The following is a 13,310-nucleotide window of genomic DNA, read 5'->3' as shown; positions in this document are numbered from 1 at the left end:
TTCATCTCTCGGGACTGATTAAAGGTCCCAGACTAAATGAAGTCACATGGGAACTTGTAGATTTTGTCTAGGAGGGATGTAAATAACATTTGTCTGATGGGACAGATAACCCCAAAGATTTGTGGCCTGTTGGACATTAACCAGCTTTTGAAAATCTAACTCAGCAATCTGATGCTAACATGTCTTTGTTAAATTATCTGGCTTTTTAAATGCTCTTTCAACCATTCATCACATTTCTCATTAATTAATGAGTTTAATAATATCTTTGATGTAGATTCTTTTTTTGTCTTTTTTTAAAATTTTTTGTCGTCGTTGTTGACGAAGATTCACCCTGAGCTGACATCTGTGCCAATCTTCCTCCATTTTATATGTGGGCTGCTGCCACAGCATGGCTGATGAGTGGCGTATATCCACGCCCAGGATTCGAACCTGCGAACCTGGGCTGCCAAAGCGGAGCTCATTGAATATAACCACTACACAAGGGGCTGGCCCCATAGGTTCATTCTATATTTGTCTCAGGGTTGTGATTTTACCGTTTTGGCAATTATACTTCAGCAGTTTTGGAGGTTCTGTGGAGATGCCCCAGTGGACTCTGCTGTCAGAACCAAATCAACCATATTGCTGGAGAAGAACCCCTCATGGGCTCTGAGCCCAGGCACTTCTTGGCACTTGGAAGGAAGCCCAAGTGCAGTAGGACTTTAAGTTCGCTGGCTCTCTGTTTCTCTAGTTTTTCTTTCTTTCTTTTCTTTTCTTTTTTTTTGCTGATTTTGTGTGCTTGTTTTTGGTGGCAGCAATGATGGGGAATTTGATTTTACGGCCTCACCTTTGGTGATCTCTGTGGGCTGCATGAGGGAGACCTAGGTCTGTTGGTTGAGAGACAACAGAGAATCTGGTTTGCTAATCTTTTGTCGGTGGTTGGTAGTGTTTGTTTTTCTATGTATGACCTCAAATCAGTTAAGAATTTTGTACCCAGTGGGAAGAACAGTTCTCTGAGATCTGGGCTGGTGAGTTTGTGTTTCTGTGTTTACTTTTGATCCGTGGCTGGAGTTGTAGAAATGAAGTCAGACACTCTCTACATACGTCTGTAATTCAGAAAGGCGTTTAGAGTGTGAAATATTACCTGGAGGGTATTAGTAAGGAGCACTACGTCTCTCAAAGAAGTTCTGTGTTGATTGGTTTGTTGAGACAAATAAGTTCTTCTAGAAACCTAATATTCCCCCAAATCACAGAAAATAAACTGAACATCTAATGCTTTAAAGGTGCTAGAATTTTGTTTTTTAATCCCTTTTACAAGAAATTCCTAGCTCAAAAAACTTTTAAGGAGCCATGTTCACATAATTAAGGTGAATTTTTAGACAAATTAGATTGGCTTAATGATTTTGGCTTATAAAACACAAATAATAGCCATTTGTGCTTTCTCTGCCTTATATTAAGTATAATACAGTTATACATTCTACTTTTTATAAAATCTCGATTTGTTTTTATAAAGGAACTAGTTAATCTGAATTTCCTATTTTTCTCATTTTTTCTTACTGATCAAATAAGCCAACATTATCCGTACATAATGTTTAAGATCATAAAAATGTAAATTTATGTTCAACTAAATCAATGCATTATTCTAACAAATTTTACATCAATAGTACTTCTATTTTGTAGTGTGTCACCTGAAATACAATTTCCAAGGTCCTTAGGTAACTTGAAAAATGTGAATATTAAATTAAGTTAATTAATAAATAATTTGGGGCTATCTGGATATTTCTAAGAAGTGTTTAATACTGAAACATTGATTGCTAAGCATAGTTTTAAGTTTACATCCTTTTACTTCTTATTTTTACATGCTAGAGAGCAGCTATGTCTTCGGGTCACGTTAATGCATGAATTCATTTTTGCCACTTTAAATAGTTGTGCCAGAGAAAGCAAGGACTCAAGTAGATATTTGCACACCCGTGTTCATAGCAGCAATATTCACAACAACAAAAATATGGAAGCAACTCAAATGTCCATCAAGGGATGAATGGATAGACAAAATGTGTTACATACATACAAGGGAATATCATTCACTCTTAAAAAGGAAAGGAATTCGGAAGTTTGCTACAACATGGATGAACTTTGAGGACGTTATGGTAAGTGAAATAAGCCAGTTGCAAAAAGACAAATACTGGATGATTCCACTTACATGAGGTACCTAGAGTGATCAAATTCATAGAGACAGAAAGTAGAATCGAGGTTACCAGGGGCTGGGGAGACAAGAGAATGGGAGTTAGTGTTAACAGAGTTTCGGTTAGAGGAGAAGAAAAAGTTCTGGAGATGGATGGTAGTGACAGTTGCACAACAATGTGAATATACTTAATGCCACTGAACTGTACACATAAAAATGGTTAAAATAGTAAATTTTATGTTATGTGGTTTTTTTATTTTTATTTTTTGTTGAGGAAGATTGGCCCTGAGCTAACATCTGTGCCAGTCTTCCTCTATTTTGTATGTGGGTTGCCACCACAGCATGGCCACCGATGAGTGGTGTAGGTCCACATCCAGGAACCGAACCCAGGCTGCTGAAGCAGAGCGCACCGAAGCCAACCACTAGGCCATGGGGCTGGCCCCTGAATTTTATGGTATGTATATTTTATCACAATTTTTTTTTTAAAGCTGTGCATGGGATATGTGTGACTGTCGAAAGCTGTGTTATGTGTGTTTGTGAGCTTTGCTAGTCTACTAAAATGCTTGTGTAAGACAGACAGTTCTCGGTTACTGACCCCCCAGTTCTTTCTGTGAAATAGAGGTTAATTACTTTGGTTAAACGTTATAATCACTAGAGATGTTTGAGACTATACTAGGAACAACAGCGACGGAGAAATACAGCTGTGTCTGCAAGGGAAGTGGGATGTGGTTTTGCTTTCCAAGGGGAAGGGGAGAGGTTTTTGTCTTAAATGTCTGGTTGCTCCAGAACACGAAAAAGGATAAAAAGGCAAAACCTGAATGGATATAGAGAGTTGTAGAGGGTTTGCTGAAAGGGTATCTTATTGGCCTTGATTTATAATACCTGAGTCTAAAAATAAGCTATGAAATAGGTTAACATTTTGCCAAATTTGGCTCAGTTTTCCTAAGTTTAAAAATAAATTTCTAAAAAACTTGTGAAACTTTTACTGCCACATGTTATGTTGATGCAAAACTAGAATTTGGCTCCATCACTATTAAAATGATAAATTGCTTTTAGGGTTCTTAGCAAAGGTTAAAAAGAGGTGACTATTTATCTTCCGTGTAAGTTGCTCAGATAACTGATTCCATATCTCAGCAGGATGATTTTCTCTGCTTTGTTTTGGCTTTATCGTGTTCTAATTTTTTAAAAAACAAAAATCTAAGGCATCTCTCTTATAAAAGAGCTAAATATCCTTGCAATTGTGTTACTTTCTTCTAGGTTTGTTTCAAAATATTTTATTTTATTGTCGCTTTGATTAAATGGGTATCCAAGTACTATTTCTGAGGCTCCCATGATCCTATCTTAATCTAGTGCCCAAATCTTCTCTGATAGCTCTTTTGATTTTGCCTGCCCTATATCAGATCATAAATTTGGGGAAAAAAATAAAAATTTCAGAATATCTTTCTCTACATTTATTAAATACCTCACCACTATTACAAGAGCATCAAGAAATAACAAGTGTTGGTGAGGATGTGGAGAAAAGGGAACCCTTGTACACTGTTGGTGGGAATGTAAATTGGTGCAGCCACTATGGAAAACAATATGGAGATGCTTCAAAAAATTAAAAATAGAACTACCATATGATCCAGCAATCACACTTCTGGGTATTTATCTGAAGAAAATAAAAACACTAATTCGAAAAGATATATACACCTCCATGTTCACTGCAGCATTATTTTTAATAGCCAAGATATGGAAACAACCTAAATGTCCATTGACGGATGAATGGATAAAGAAAATGTGGTATATATACATACGATGGAATATTATACAGCCATAAAAAAGAATGAAATCTTACCATTTGTGACAACATGGATGGCCCTTGAGAGCATTATGCTAGGTAAAATAAGTCAGACAGAGAAAGATAAAAATTCCATATGACCTCACTTATATGTGGAATCTAAAAAAAGACAAAATTGAGCTCAGGGATATAGAGAACAGACTGGTGGTTGGCTGAGGCAGAGGGTGGGGAGTGGACAAAAATGAGCACAGGGGATCAAAAGGTAGAAGTTTCCAGTTATGAAATGCGTAAGTCACAGGGATGTAATATGCAGCATGGTGACTATAGCTAACAATAGTATATTGCATATTTGAAAGTAGCTAGGAGAGTGACTCTTGAAAGTTCTAGTCACAAGGAAAAAAGTTTGATAACTACATACGGTGACAGACGTTAACTGGACTTATTGTGGTGATCATTTTGCAACATAAAAATATCAAATCATTATATTGTACACCTGAAACTAATATAATGTTATGTCAATTACACCTCAATTAAAAAAACGAAAAAATCATTTTTGAAAATTATAAGGAAATTCTTATTTCAAAGCCTTTAAGCTAAAATATTTCTGAAGTTCTTTTGGACAATATAGATAACTTATAACGTATTTTAAAAGTTCATTAAGATTAATTAATACAATTGTGTTTAACACCTGCTCCTAAAAACTGACCATTATCAATAAAGAAAAATCTTGTAATATTTGCTGCATGTAGAAGAAAATAAAAACTGGAGCTTTTAACCTGTAACCCAAAATCTAATATCAAATATGACTTGAGTTAAAAGAAAAAAGAGCATTAGAGGAAGAACTGTCACATCAGAAGAGATTTTCAACCTTTCCTGGGCTAAGTTTATATGGGTAAATGCTATTAATATAAATATGTAAGAAATTGTATGCTTTATGGGAAAGCCCTAGAGATTTCTCAATGCCTTTGCTATTCATAATTTGTTCTTATCTTCAGGAAAAACACTGATCAAAGCCTGATGAACTAGTCATTTACTGTATCCCGGTAGAGAACTTTCCTCTCTTCCACTCTGATATTATTAGTTACTGTAATAAATAACCACAGCCTTTCAGTCTTGTTACTAAATAAGTTTCTGCATTCTTACCCTTGCCTGAAGGCTCAGTTAAAAGCTGCAGGCCGCAGAGCTGTGTCTTCCACAAAGGACAGACTCAAAACTCTGCGGAAGACTCGACCAGGTTCTGTGAACCATTGACGCTTTACTGAGGTACAGGCTTCTAAGCTGACATTAGCCGACTTTCAGACTGAGCTGGCAGACTGACAATTTCTAGGTCTCTTTCGAGTCCAGAAACAGCCAGCTCACCCAAGATCCAGCGGAACAGGAATTAATTACATGGGCCTGAAAGAATGGTTCAATGAAATCTAGTTGTGGTTATTTGTTGGGAATACAGTTGGCATTATTTTTTATTGTTCTATTTTTATGGATCTATAAGGAAGTTCTTTCTCTGTCTTCTTGAGCTGTCTCTAACCTTCGGTTTAGTAGCTTATTGCTTTTGTAAACTGAAACTAAACATTTTAAATGGTATCTGAATCTCACTGACCCTCTCCTGCCAGTATATTTTACTGGCAATATAGTTACACGGCAATAGAGTTCTTTACACAAGTTCCATGACAATATAGTTATTTACACAGGTTCCATGGCAATGTAGTTCTTCACACAGGCTCAGTAAGAATCAGTCCTCCCTTTTGCTGGGATATAATTGGATAAATCAATTGTGTAACTGGAGTATCATATTGGAGAATAATTCTCATTTAATCGGGTGTGACATGTCCACTGTAAGGAACCCCCATGAAGCTAATGCCTGCAAGGCCCTCCCAGGAGGCTGGCCTGGAACCAGGTGACAAGGAAGGCCCCTTCTGGGCAGGAGAGGGACCTCAGAAAAATTGGGAACCTCAGGAAGAGAGGAAGCCACTCACATTTACAGGTGCTGCGGGTAGAAGCTGGTGGAGAGAGTCTTGGGCGTGGTTTCCTCACCTCAGGATAGAAGGCGGGTGGCCAACCCATCCCAGTTTGCCCAAGACTTTCCAGGTTTTAGCACTGACAGTGCCACGTCCCAGGTGCCCTCCAGTCCCAGGCAAACTGGTTTTGAAAGTCCAACCTGAGATTCCACATGAAAACTTCTGGACAGAAGCTGAAATGACTCAATACTGAAAGTCGAGGTTTGCAAAGCAAACTCACGGAGGCCCACCCGTTTCATTTACACCCTCACTGCTCCTATGGAAATAATCAAACCAAACCCAATGAGACTAGCCTTTTTTATATCAAGAATAAACTTTGGAGGTTATTTATGATCAAAGAAAAACTATCTGAAACTTAGAAATAAGGCAAAAAAGTAGACAGCACACCCTTTCAATAACATATGGGGGTAAAGACTTCCCAGGCATTGTCTAGACTGGAGGAATTCACTTAGTTCATTTCACTGTTTACCTTTAATTAAAAGTCCCAGACTTACTGTAGTTACTTGTTAACTTGTAGATTTTTGTCCAGAAGAGATGAAAATAATTTTTGTCTAGTAGAACAGATAATCCCAAAGATTTATGGCCAGTTGGACATTAGCCATTTTAAAAATTGAACTCAGCAATCTTATCTTAACACTCCTGTCAAATACCCCATAAATATCTGAGCTTCTCGAATGCTCTTTGAACACGTCATAACGTGTTACTGGTTCCCTCATTAATTAATAACAGTAACTAATTAGATAAGATCTTTGATAAGCATTCATTTTATATTTACTCAAAAGTCTTTTTTTTTTTACCCTTTTGAAAATTAGATTTTAACATCAGCTCTTTGTATCTTGTTGTGGCCCTGAGGGTGGGATATAGGAAGGGTCAGTGTATTTTTATTTTTTTTATTTTTTATTTTTGTGAGGAAGATCAGCCCTGAGCTAACATCCATGCTAATCCTCCTCTTTTTGCTGAGGAAGACGGGCTCTGAGCTAACATCTATTGCCAATCCTCTTCCTTTTTTTTCCCCCAAAGCCCCAGTAGATAGTTGTATGTCTTAGTTGCACATCCTTCTAGTTGCTGTATGTGGGATGCGGCCTCAGCATGGCCGGAGAAGCGGTGCGACGGTGCTAGCCTGGGATCAGAACCCCGGCCGACAGTATCGGGGCCCGCGCACTTAACCGCTAAGCCACGGGGCCGGCCTCAGTTTTGATGGAGGAAGGGCAAAGTCTGGTGTATGGAGCAGTATCTGGAGGGCACAGCAGGCCAGCGAGACTCTAGCAACCCATGTAGGCCCCTTTGCAGGGAATGAGGAAAAACCGAAGAGTAATCTGTCATCAACATGGCTTGATTTCCAAGGCTCTGACTGCTCCCCAAGATAAACTTCCCTGCTCAATGGACCTAAAATTACACCATTTGCAAGTTATTGCTTTGGCTTAAAGTCCTTTCCTTTGTTAAAATGTAACATTTGTGGAAGAGGGTAACACATAAAGCCTTATCAGTCATTTACATGTTAGTATAAACAAGTGCTTGGCCTTTTCTGAAAGCAGATTTTAAATGAGACAAAAGGGAAAGAGCAGGCAAGCCCTGACTTCCTGCCATGGGGAGTCTCAGGAGGCTGCAGACAAGGGATTCGGGGGTGGGATGGGGTCTTAGACTCACCGCCAGGTCCTCGCGGGTGACAAAGCCCCTCTCCTTGGCGCCACAGTCCTGGAAGAACCTCTGCAGCTCTGCAGCTGCCTGGGAGGACCAGGACTCCGGCTCTGGGGTCACGGGGGCATCCTGGCCATCAGCCAGCTCTGGAGTCTGCCGCCAGCGGCTGGAGCCCAGCTTCCGGCCTTTTCGGGGCACTCTCTGTCCGCTCTCCATGCTGCTTTAGCCTGGGGACAGAGGAGAGGCGAGGGGGCACTGGGCTGCTGGACACAGTCCCTCCGTGCTCCACACCCTCCCATAGCCCCCCATCTGCACGGCTGACGCAGCCCTGCCTGATCAAACCCCCGCGGGCCTCTCTGACCTGACGCCCACCCCACCTCCCGGCCTCCAGCACATCCCGCTCGGGGCCTTCGCCCTTTCGTCCCTCTACCTGGAATCCTCAGCTGTCCAAAGGCTTCTCTGGCCATTACCTAAAGAGCCCCCGTGCAGGACAGGGTCTGTTTTTGACTTGGGGGCGGTTACACAGCGTGGGCCGGGAGCTGCCGTCTGAAGGACCAGGAGCAGCTGGCTGAGCCGGCTCTCCTGCGGCTCCTGCAGCCACTTTCCTCACGTGTGGCTGCATCACACTGACCCACTGCAGCTGTCCGGGAGCCCCCTCCGCTGTCGCCTCCTCCCTCTCTCAGTCTCGCCTCGCCTCCAACCTTTCTTTCTCCTCCACACCATTGCTCTCCTCCTTCCACACGTGCACCAGGGAATCGGTAGCCCCCCGCCCCCCGCCACACACACACACACACACACACACACACACACACACGGCTCCTATGGCCTTGCCCGACGCGCCCCTCCTTCACCCCTCACCCCCACACCCCAACGGTCTGTGTCAACCCTTCTGAACCACGCGCCACTCCCGGAATTCCAGATTCCCTCCCGTCCTTGCTCCCTGTGCCCCAGACAGCCCCGATCCTCTCACCTCCTTGCCCAGCTGATACCTCTTCTGCTTTCACCTTAGAGGCCTCCTCCTCCAAGAAGCCTTCCCTGCAGCCACCCCCACACTTCAAGCAGGGTTCATGCCCCCCTTGTCTGTGGCCCCGTGATGTTCTGAGCTCCCCCTATGGATGTCACTGTGCGCCTGAGTCCACATCGCTCCCAGCTCCTTAGCACACAGTAGGGGCTCAAGTAAGGGTTGTCCAATTCATTAATTGAGGTCCCTTCATCTGTCGCTGAAGGTCTTAGGACAGTCAGTCGATTGATAAGGATTTTGATGGATAAGGATTTGTGCAGGTGAGGCCCCGGGGCGGGAGATAGGGAGGATGGAGCCTGAAAGGGATAGATAGTCTGGGCCTGCCCTGGGGGGAATAAGTCTGGGGTACATAAAACTGTATGGGATGGGAGGGGCTTGATGTGTACACAGTTAGGCAGCTTCCTGTGGGCCGTGGGACCTGAGCCAAGCTCTAAAGGAGGTGGGCAGCATTTAAAAGCAGTGAACAGCATGTGCAAAGGAACTGAGGCAGCAGGAACAAGACGCCCCCTCTGGGCTTTCTCTGTTGGGGCCAAAGGTCACAGGCAGCCTGAGAAGAAGCGTCTGGGAGCTCTGCTTCAGGGATGATGGGCTCGTTGCAGGGGACTGAAGCCACTGGTCCAGCCTCCCCTTGAGCAAGTTCCCTCCCACAGATTGCATAGGACTTGAATGAAGTAAGTCCTCTCCCTGGGGAGGTCCCCAAACCTTAAAGTAGAGTCTCTCTCTCTCCCCACCAGTCTTTCTCTCTCTCTCTTCCTGTCTGTTTTGTCTCTCTATCTGTTTCTCCATCACTCTGTCTCTTTGTCTCTCTCTCTAGGGGCCTTCAAAGCCTATTTCAGAAGCAGTTTTAAGATCGTAGACGTAACACTGCAGTGGTGCTCTGGAGCCAGATCTTAGGGGCTCTCGGGAGCCAACTGTGTTCCCCTCTTCCTAACTCGGTGGCTTGGAATCAGCACTGTGGGAGTATATATAGCACGAGAAGTGGCTAATGCTGCAAATCAGGACGTTTTCCCCCCAAAGAACAGTTAGCAACATGCCTCTTCTGAGAAAACTTCGTGCTGCCCAAACTCTCCCCGAGATCTAGCATGCATTTAAGTGACAAGCGTTTAGTGAGCAGCGACTAAATGCCGGCGGAGTGGTAAGCAGGCCTGCCACGATGCACATGGTTCCCTTAGGCGAATTAGGAAAAGGCGCCCCTTCCTCCTGGCAATGCGTCCTACCCTCTTGACCCACAGACGTGGAAAAGGAGGCCCAGGAGAGGAAGGGACTTCCAGTCAGTGCTCTGGAGTCAGACAGGCCTCTGTCTCTCCCAGGCCTGCCACTCGCTAGCTGTGTGACCTTGGGCAAGTCACTTAACGGCCCTGTGCCTCAGTTTCCTCACTGGAATGTGAGACTAATATTGACCACACAGGGTTGCCGCAAGGATTAGACAAGATAATTAAAGTTGAAACACCACCTCCCATTCCCCATCACAGCCCACCTCCCCTTTTGTCTTTACTGTCTCTTAGCACTTGTCACATTATTCGTTTATTTTGTCAATTTCCCATCTCCTCTTACTGAAATACAAGCCTCCTGTGAGTGGGGGGTTCACCCTTCTGATCACTGCTCCCTCCCAAATGCCTAGAACAGGGCCTCCCACGCAGCCAGCACTCAGCAGACAACTGTTGACTGTATAATCCACGTAAAGCACTCATGGCTCTGCCCAGCATGCAGTGACCGCTGGGGAAAGGTAGCAATGACAATGGTGGTGACGACATGGATTAGGGTGAAATTCCAGTGGAGCCTCATAAAAGCCAGGTACTGTACAGACACGATGTATCCCCACTTGACAGATGAGGAAACTGAGGGACGAGCCTCTGACCTGTCCCAGCCATGACGTCGGGAGCAGCACCGGCACCAGATCAACTCTCCTGTTTGGTCATGGGGTGGACTTCCCCCAAGACCACTTCCTGGAGAGGTGCCTCCTCAGTGGGCAGAAGGCCCCTCTGAGATCACAGACGCCCGATGGAGCGGCCATGCTGGCACAGGGGCTTCACTGGAGCGGGGCAGAGCGGGCAGCCTTTGCTCGGGGTTGTGAGACTTGGGACAAGTTTCACATGTACTTCTGCTGATAGAGATAACACTCGTGAGGCAGCAAGATAAGATTCCCAGTGCAGAAGCTTCTAGAACAGAAGCGCTAGGGGAAGAGTCTGCTGTGACGTGGGTGCCACATTGCTGAGCCTGTCAGGCTCCCACAAGTAAAGGAAATTAGAATCCTAAAGTAAATTCCCTGTGGCCCTATCCCAGGACATGGGACGCTCTTGACATCCCTTTCAAGGATGGTTCTGGTGGAGCTGCACCTCCACGGCCCGTCTCCAGCAGTCCCCTGGTGTTTTATAAGAAAGCAGCGCCGGGCCGGCCCTGTGGCTTGGCGGTTAAGTGCGCGCGCTGCGATGCTGGCGGCCCGGGTTCGGATCCCGGGTGCGCATCGAGGCACCACTTCTCCGTTCATCCTGAGGCCGAGTCCCACATACAGCAACTAGAAGGATGTGCAGCTACGACACACAACTATCCACTGGGGCTTTGGGGGGAAAAAATAAAATAAATAAAATCTTAAAAAAAAAAAAAAAAAGAAAGCAGCGCCTTCTGGACACCTCAGCCAGCCCCCACTCTGTCACGGGCCTCAGGATCTGAGCCGGTCAACCCTTCCTTCCCTGGAGGGTCACTCAGCACCCCTGCCTTGCCTGTCAGGAGGCCTGGGGCAGAAAGGCAGCAGGTGCCCTACCACCAGTCCTGCCTCAAAGTACCTGTCACCGTCAGTCAGGGGCAGTGTACCCCCCCCACAGCCTTACAGCACACCCTAAAAGCAGTCTGTGCCCCCTTAATGGCCAGACATGGCCACTCAGAGACAGTGGGGACACCCTTCAGTCAATCCTCACATGCCTGTCCAGGCGTGCCCACACACACACACACGCATGCCCACACACACACAGACACATGCTCCCGCCTCAGCCAGCTTCCACTCAGTCAGCCATCACCCACCACTCCCTCACGGTCAGCTCTCTCACAGTCGGACGTGACATCTCTCACGGCCACTGGCGTGTATGAAGGTCCCTGCCACTCAGAGTCACTCAGAACAACACCCCTACAGTCAGCCAGCAGGGGCACCCCTCTGTCACGCCCCCTCCTCTGTCACATCCCCCTCACCGGGTCATCACTACGTCACACCTTTAACAGTCAGAAGCCCCCTTGTGACCAAGGACACACGTATGCACACCCCCCAGCACTGCTACCTCGCCCCACATCCCCCAAGAAATCGGACAGTTTGAAGCCAAACTTGAGAGCAAATGAGTCCCGCTCCCAGGCATCTCTAGGAACCAGCTCCTTGCTGTGGGATTCAGAGGGAGCAGGCACCTCAGGCCTCCTGTAAGGAACTAGAGAGCATATCAGAAGGATGGGGTAGGGGACAGTGGCAGAATTACAACACAGCATCTACAGGTGCCTTAGGGCCTCCCCCAATTCCATCCTTCTCTCACCAAAGGGGCGAGGAACTGGGTCTGCTCTCCGCTCCGCTTACTTCAGTAACTACAAATAATAACAATAGTCACAGAACCAAAATTGCCCAAGTTAGTGGGTCTGAGAGACCACCTAGTGCCTCGTTCTGGTCTACTCACCCTCTCTCTTCCCCTCACTAACGTGATAGAGAAACTGAGGCTGTGAGAAGCCCGGTGACTTGCCCAAGGTCACATGACCATTTGAGGCTAAGTAATGTATCCCAGCCTCCTGCCCTGTGCCCTCCACTAGACCATGCAGACCACGCACTAGACCAAACTCACACCCTTGTCACAGGAACTAGAAGGGGACCGCTGCTCCCTCCCCGATCCTCGCCCCTCCAAAGAAAAGAAGCGTTGCAACTCTGGGGTGGCTCCCACCTCTCAAAGGCTCCCAGCTGTGCGAGCAGCCCCGTGCCTCCTGGACCCGGCGATGAGGCAACGACTGCCCCGAGGAGCCCACGCGCTCTGGAGCTGTTAACAGTCGTGTCTCTTGCTTAATCACTCTTTCCGTCCCCAGCGAGCCAATCTCCTGTGCTAATCTCTGGGACTTCCTGTAGAAGTGACCACTGGTTAGCCTTTCACAACCTTGCCTGGTGCTCCCGAGGCCCCCTGGCCCTAGAATCTTGGAACTGCTGGTGGTGGGAGGGAGGCCCTTCTAAGCAGAGGCTCCGAAGGGTGAGGTGGACGGCTCAAGGTCACCCAGGCCTCAGTGGCAAAGCCAGAACTCGGATCCCACTCTCCGGTTGCCAGGGTGATGCCATGCCTCATCGCAGCCAGAGTGTTGATGGGCACAGTTATGGCTCAAGCTGGGTGTACGGAGTGAGCCGGGGTAAGTGCCCACCATGTCTTACTGCAGGTCCTCACTCTCAGACAGCGTCTTGGAACACCAGGGGGGCTTACGTCCAAATCATCTTTTAGAGAATAGTCTAACCTAATACCAAAATATGTCATAGAGCTACAACTATCAGAACGGTGTGGTACTGGAGCATGAAGATAAGTGGACAAATCAATGGTACAGAATAAAGAAATAGACTCAAATATATATGGGAATTCAGTGTATGATAAAGGTGGCATTTCAAATTGGCGAGAAAAGATGGTTTATTCAAGGAACCATTGGGAGAATGAGCGAGGTATCTGCAAAAAATCAAGCTGGAGGCCTAACTCGAAA

General features: G+C 45.9%; 1 protein-coding gene across 1 annotated transcript in view; it reads right to left on the bottom strand.

The window, feature by feature from the left end:
* Positions 1-12,807, bottom strand: part of RAB44 (RAB44, member RAS oncogene family) — a 30,935-nt gene extending 18,128 nt beyond the window's left edge. The window contains exons 1-2 of the mRNA XM_004424464.3: positions 12,521-12,807; positions 7,601-7,818 (exon numbers count right to left, since the gene is read on the bottom strand). Coding sequence (XP_004424521.2) covers positions 7,601-7,807 — 207 coding nt within the window. The 5' untranslated portion in view covers positions 7,808-7,818; positions 12,521-12,807. The remainder of the gene's footprint in view (positions 1-7,600; positions 7,819-12,520) is intronic.
* Between the last annotated feature and the right edge of the window lie 503 nt (positions 12,808-13,310).

The sequence above is a fragment of the Ceratotherium simum genome, chromosome 13 (assembly GCF_057802395.1).
Source record: "Ceratotherium simum simum isolate JZ-2026a chromosome 13, ASM5780239v1, whole genome shotgun sequence".
In the NCBI taxonomy this organism is placed as follows: Eukaryota; Metazoa; Chordata; class Mammalia; order Perissodactyla; family Rhinocerotidae; genus Ceratotherium; species Ceratotherium simum.
The sequence above is the reverse complement of the archived record's forward strand: the minus strand, read 5'-3'. Positions and strand labels throughout refer to the sequence as shown.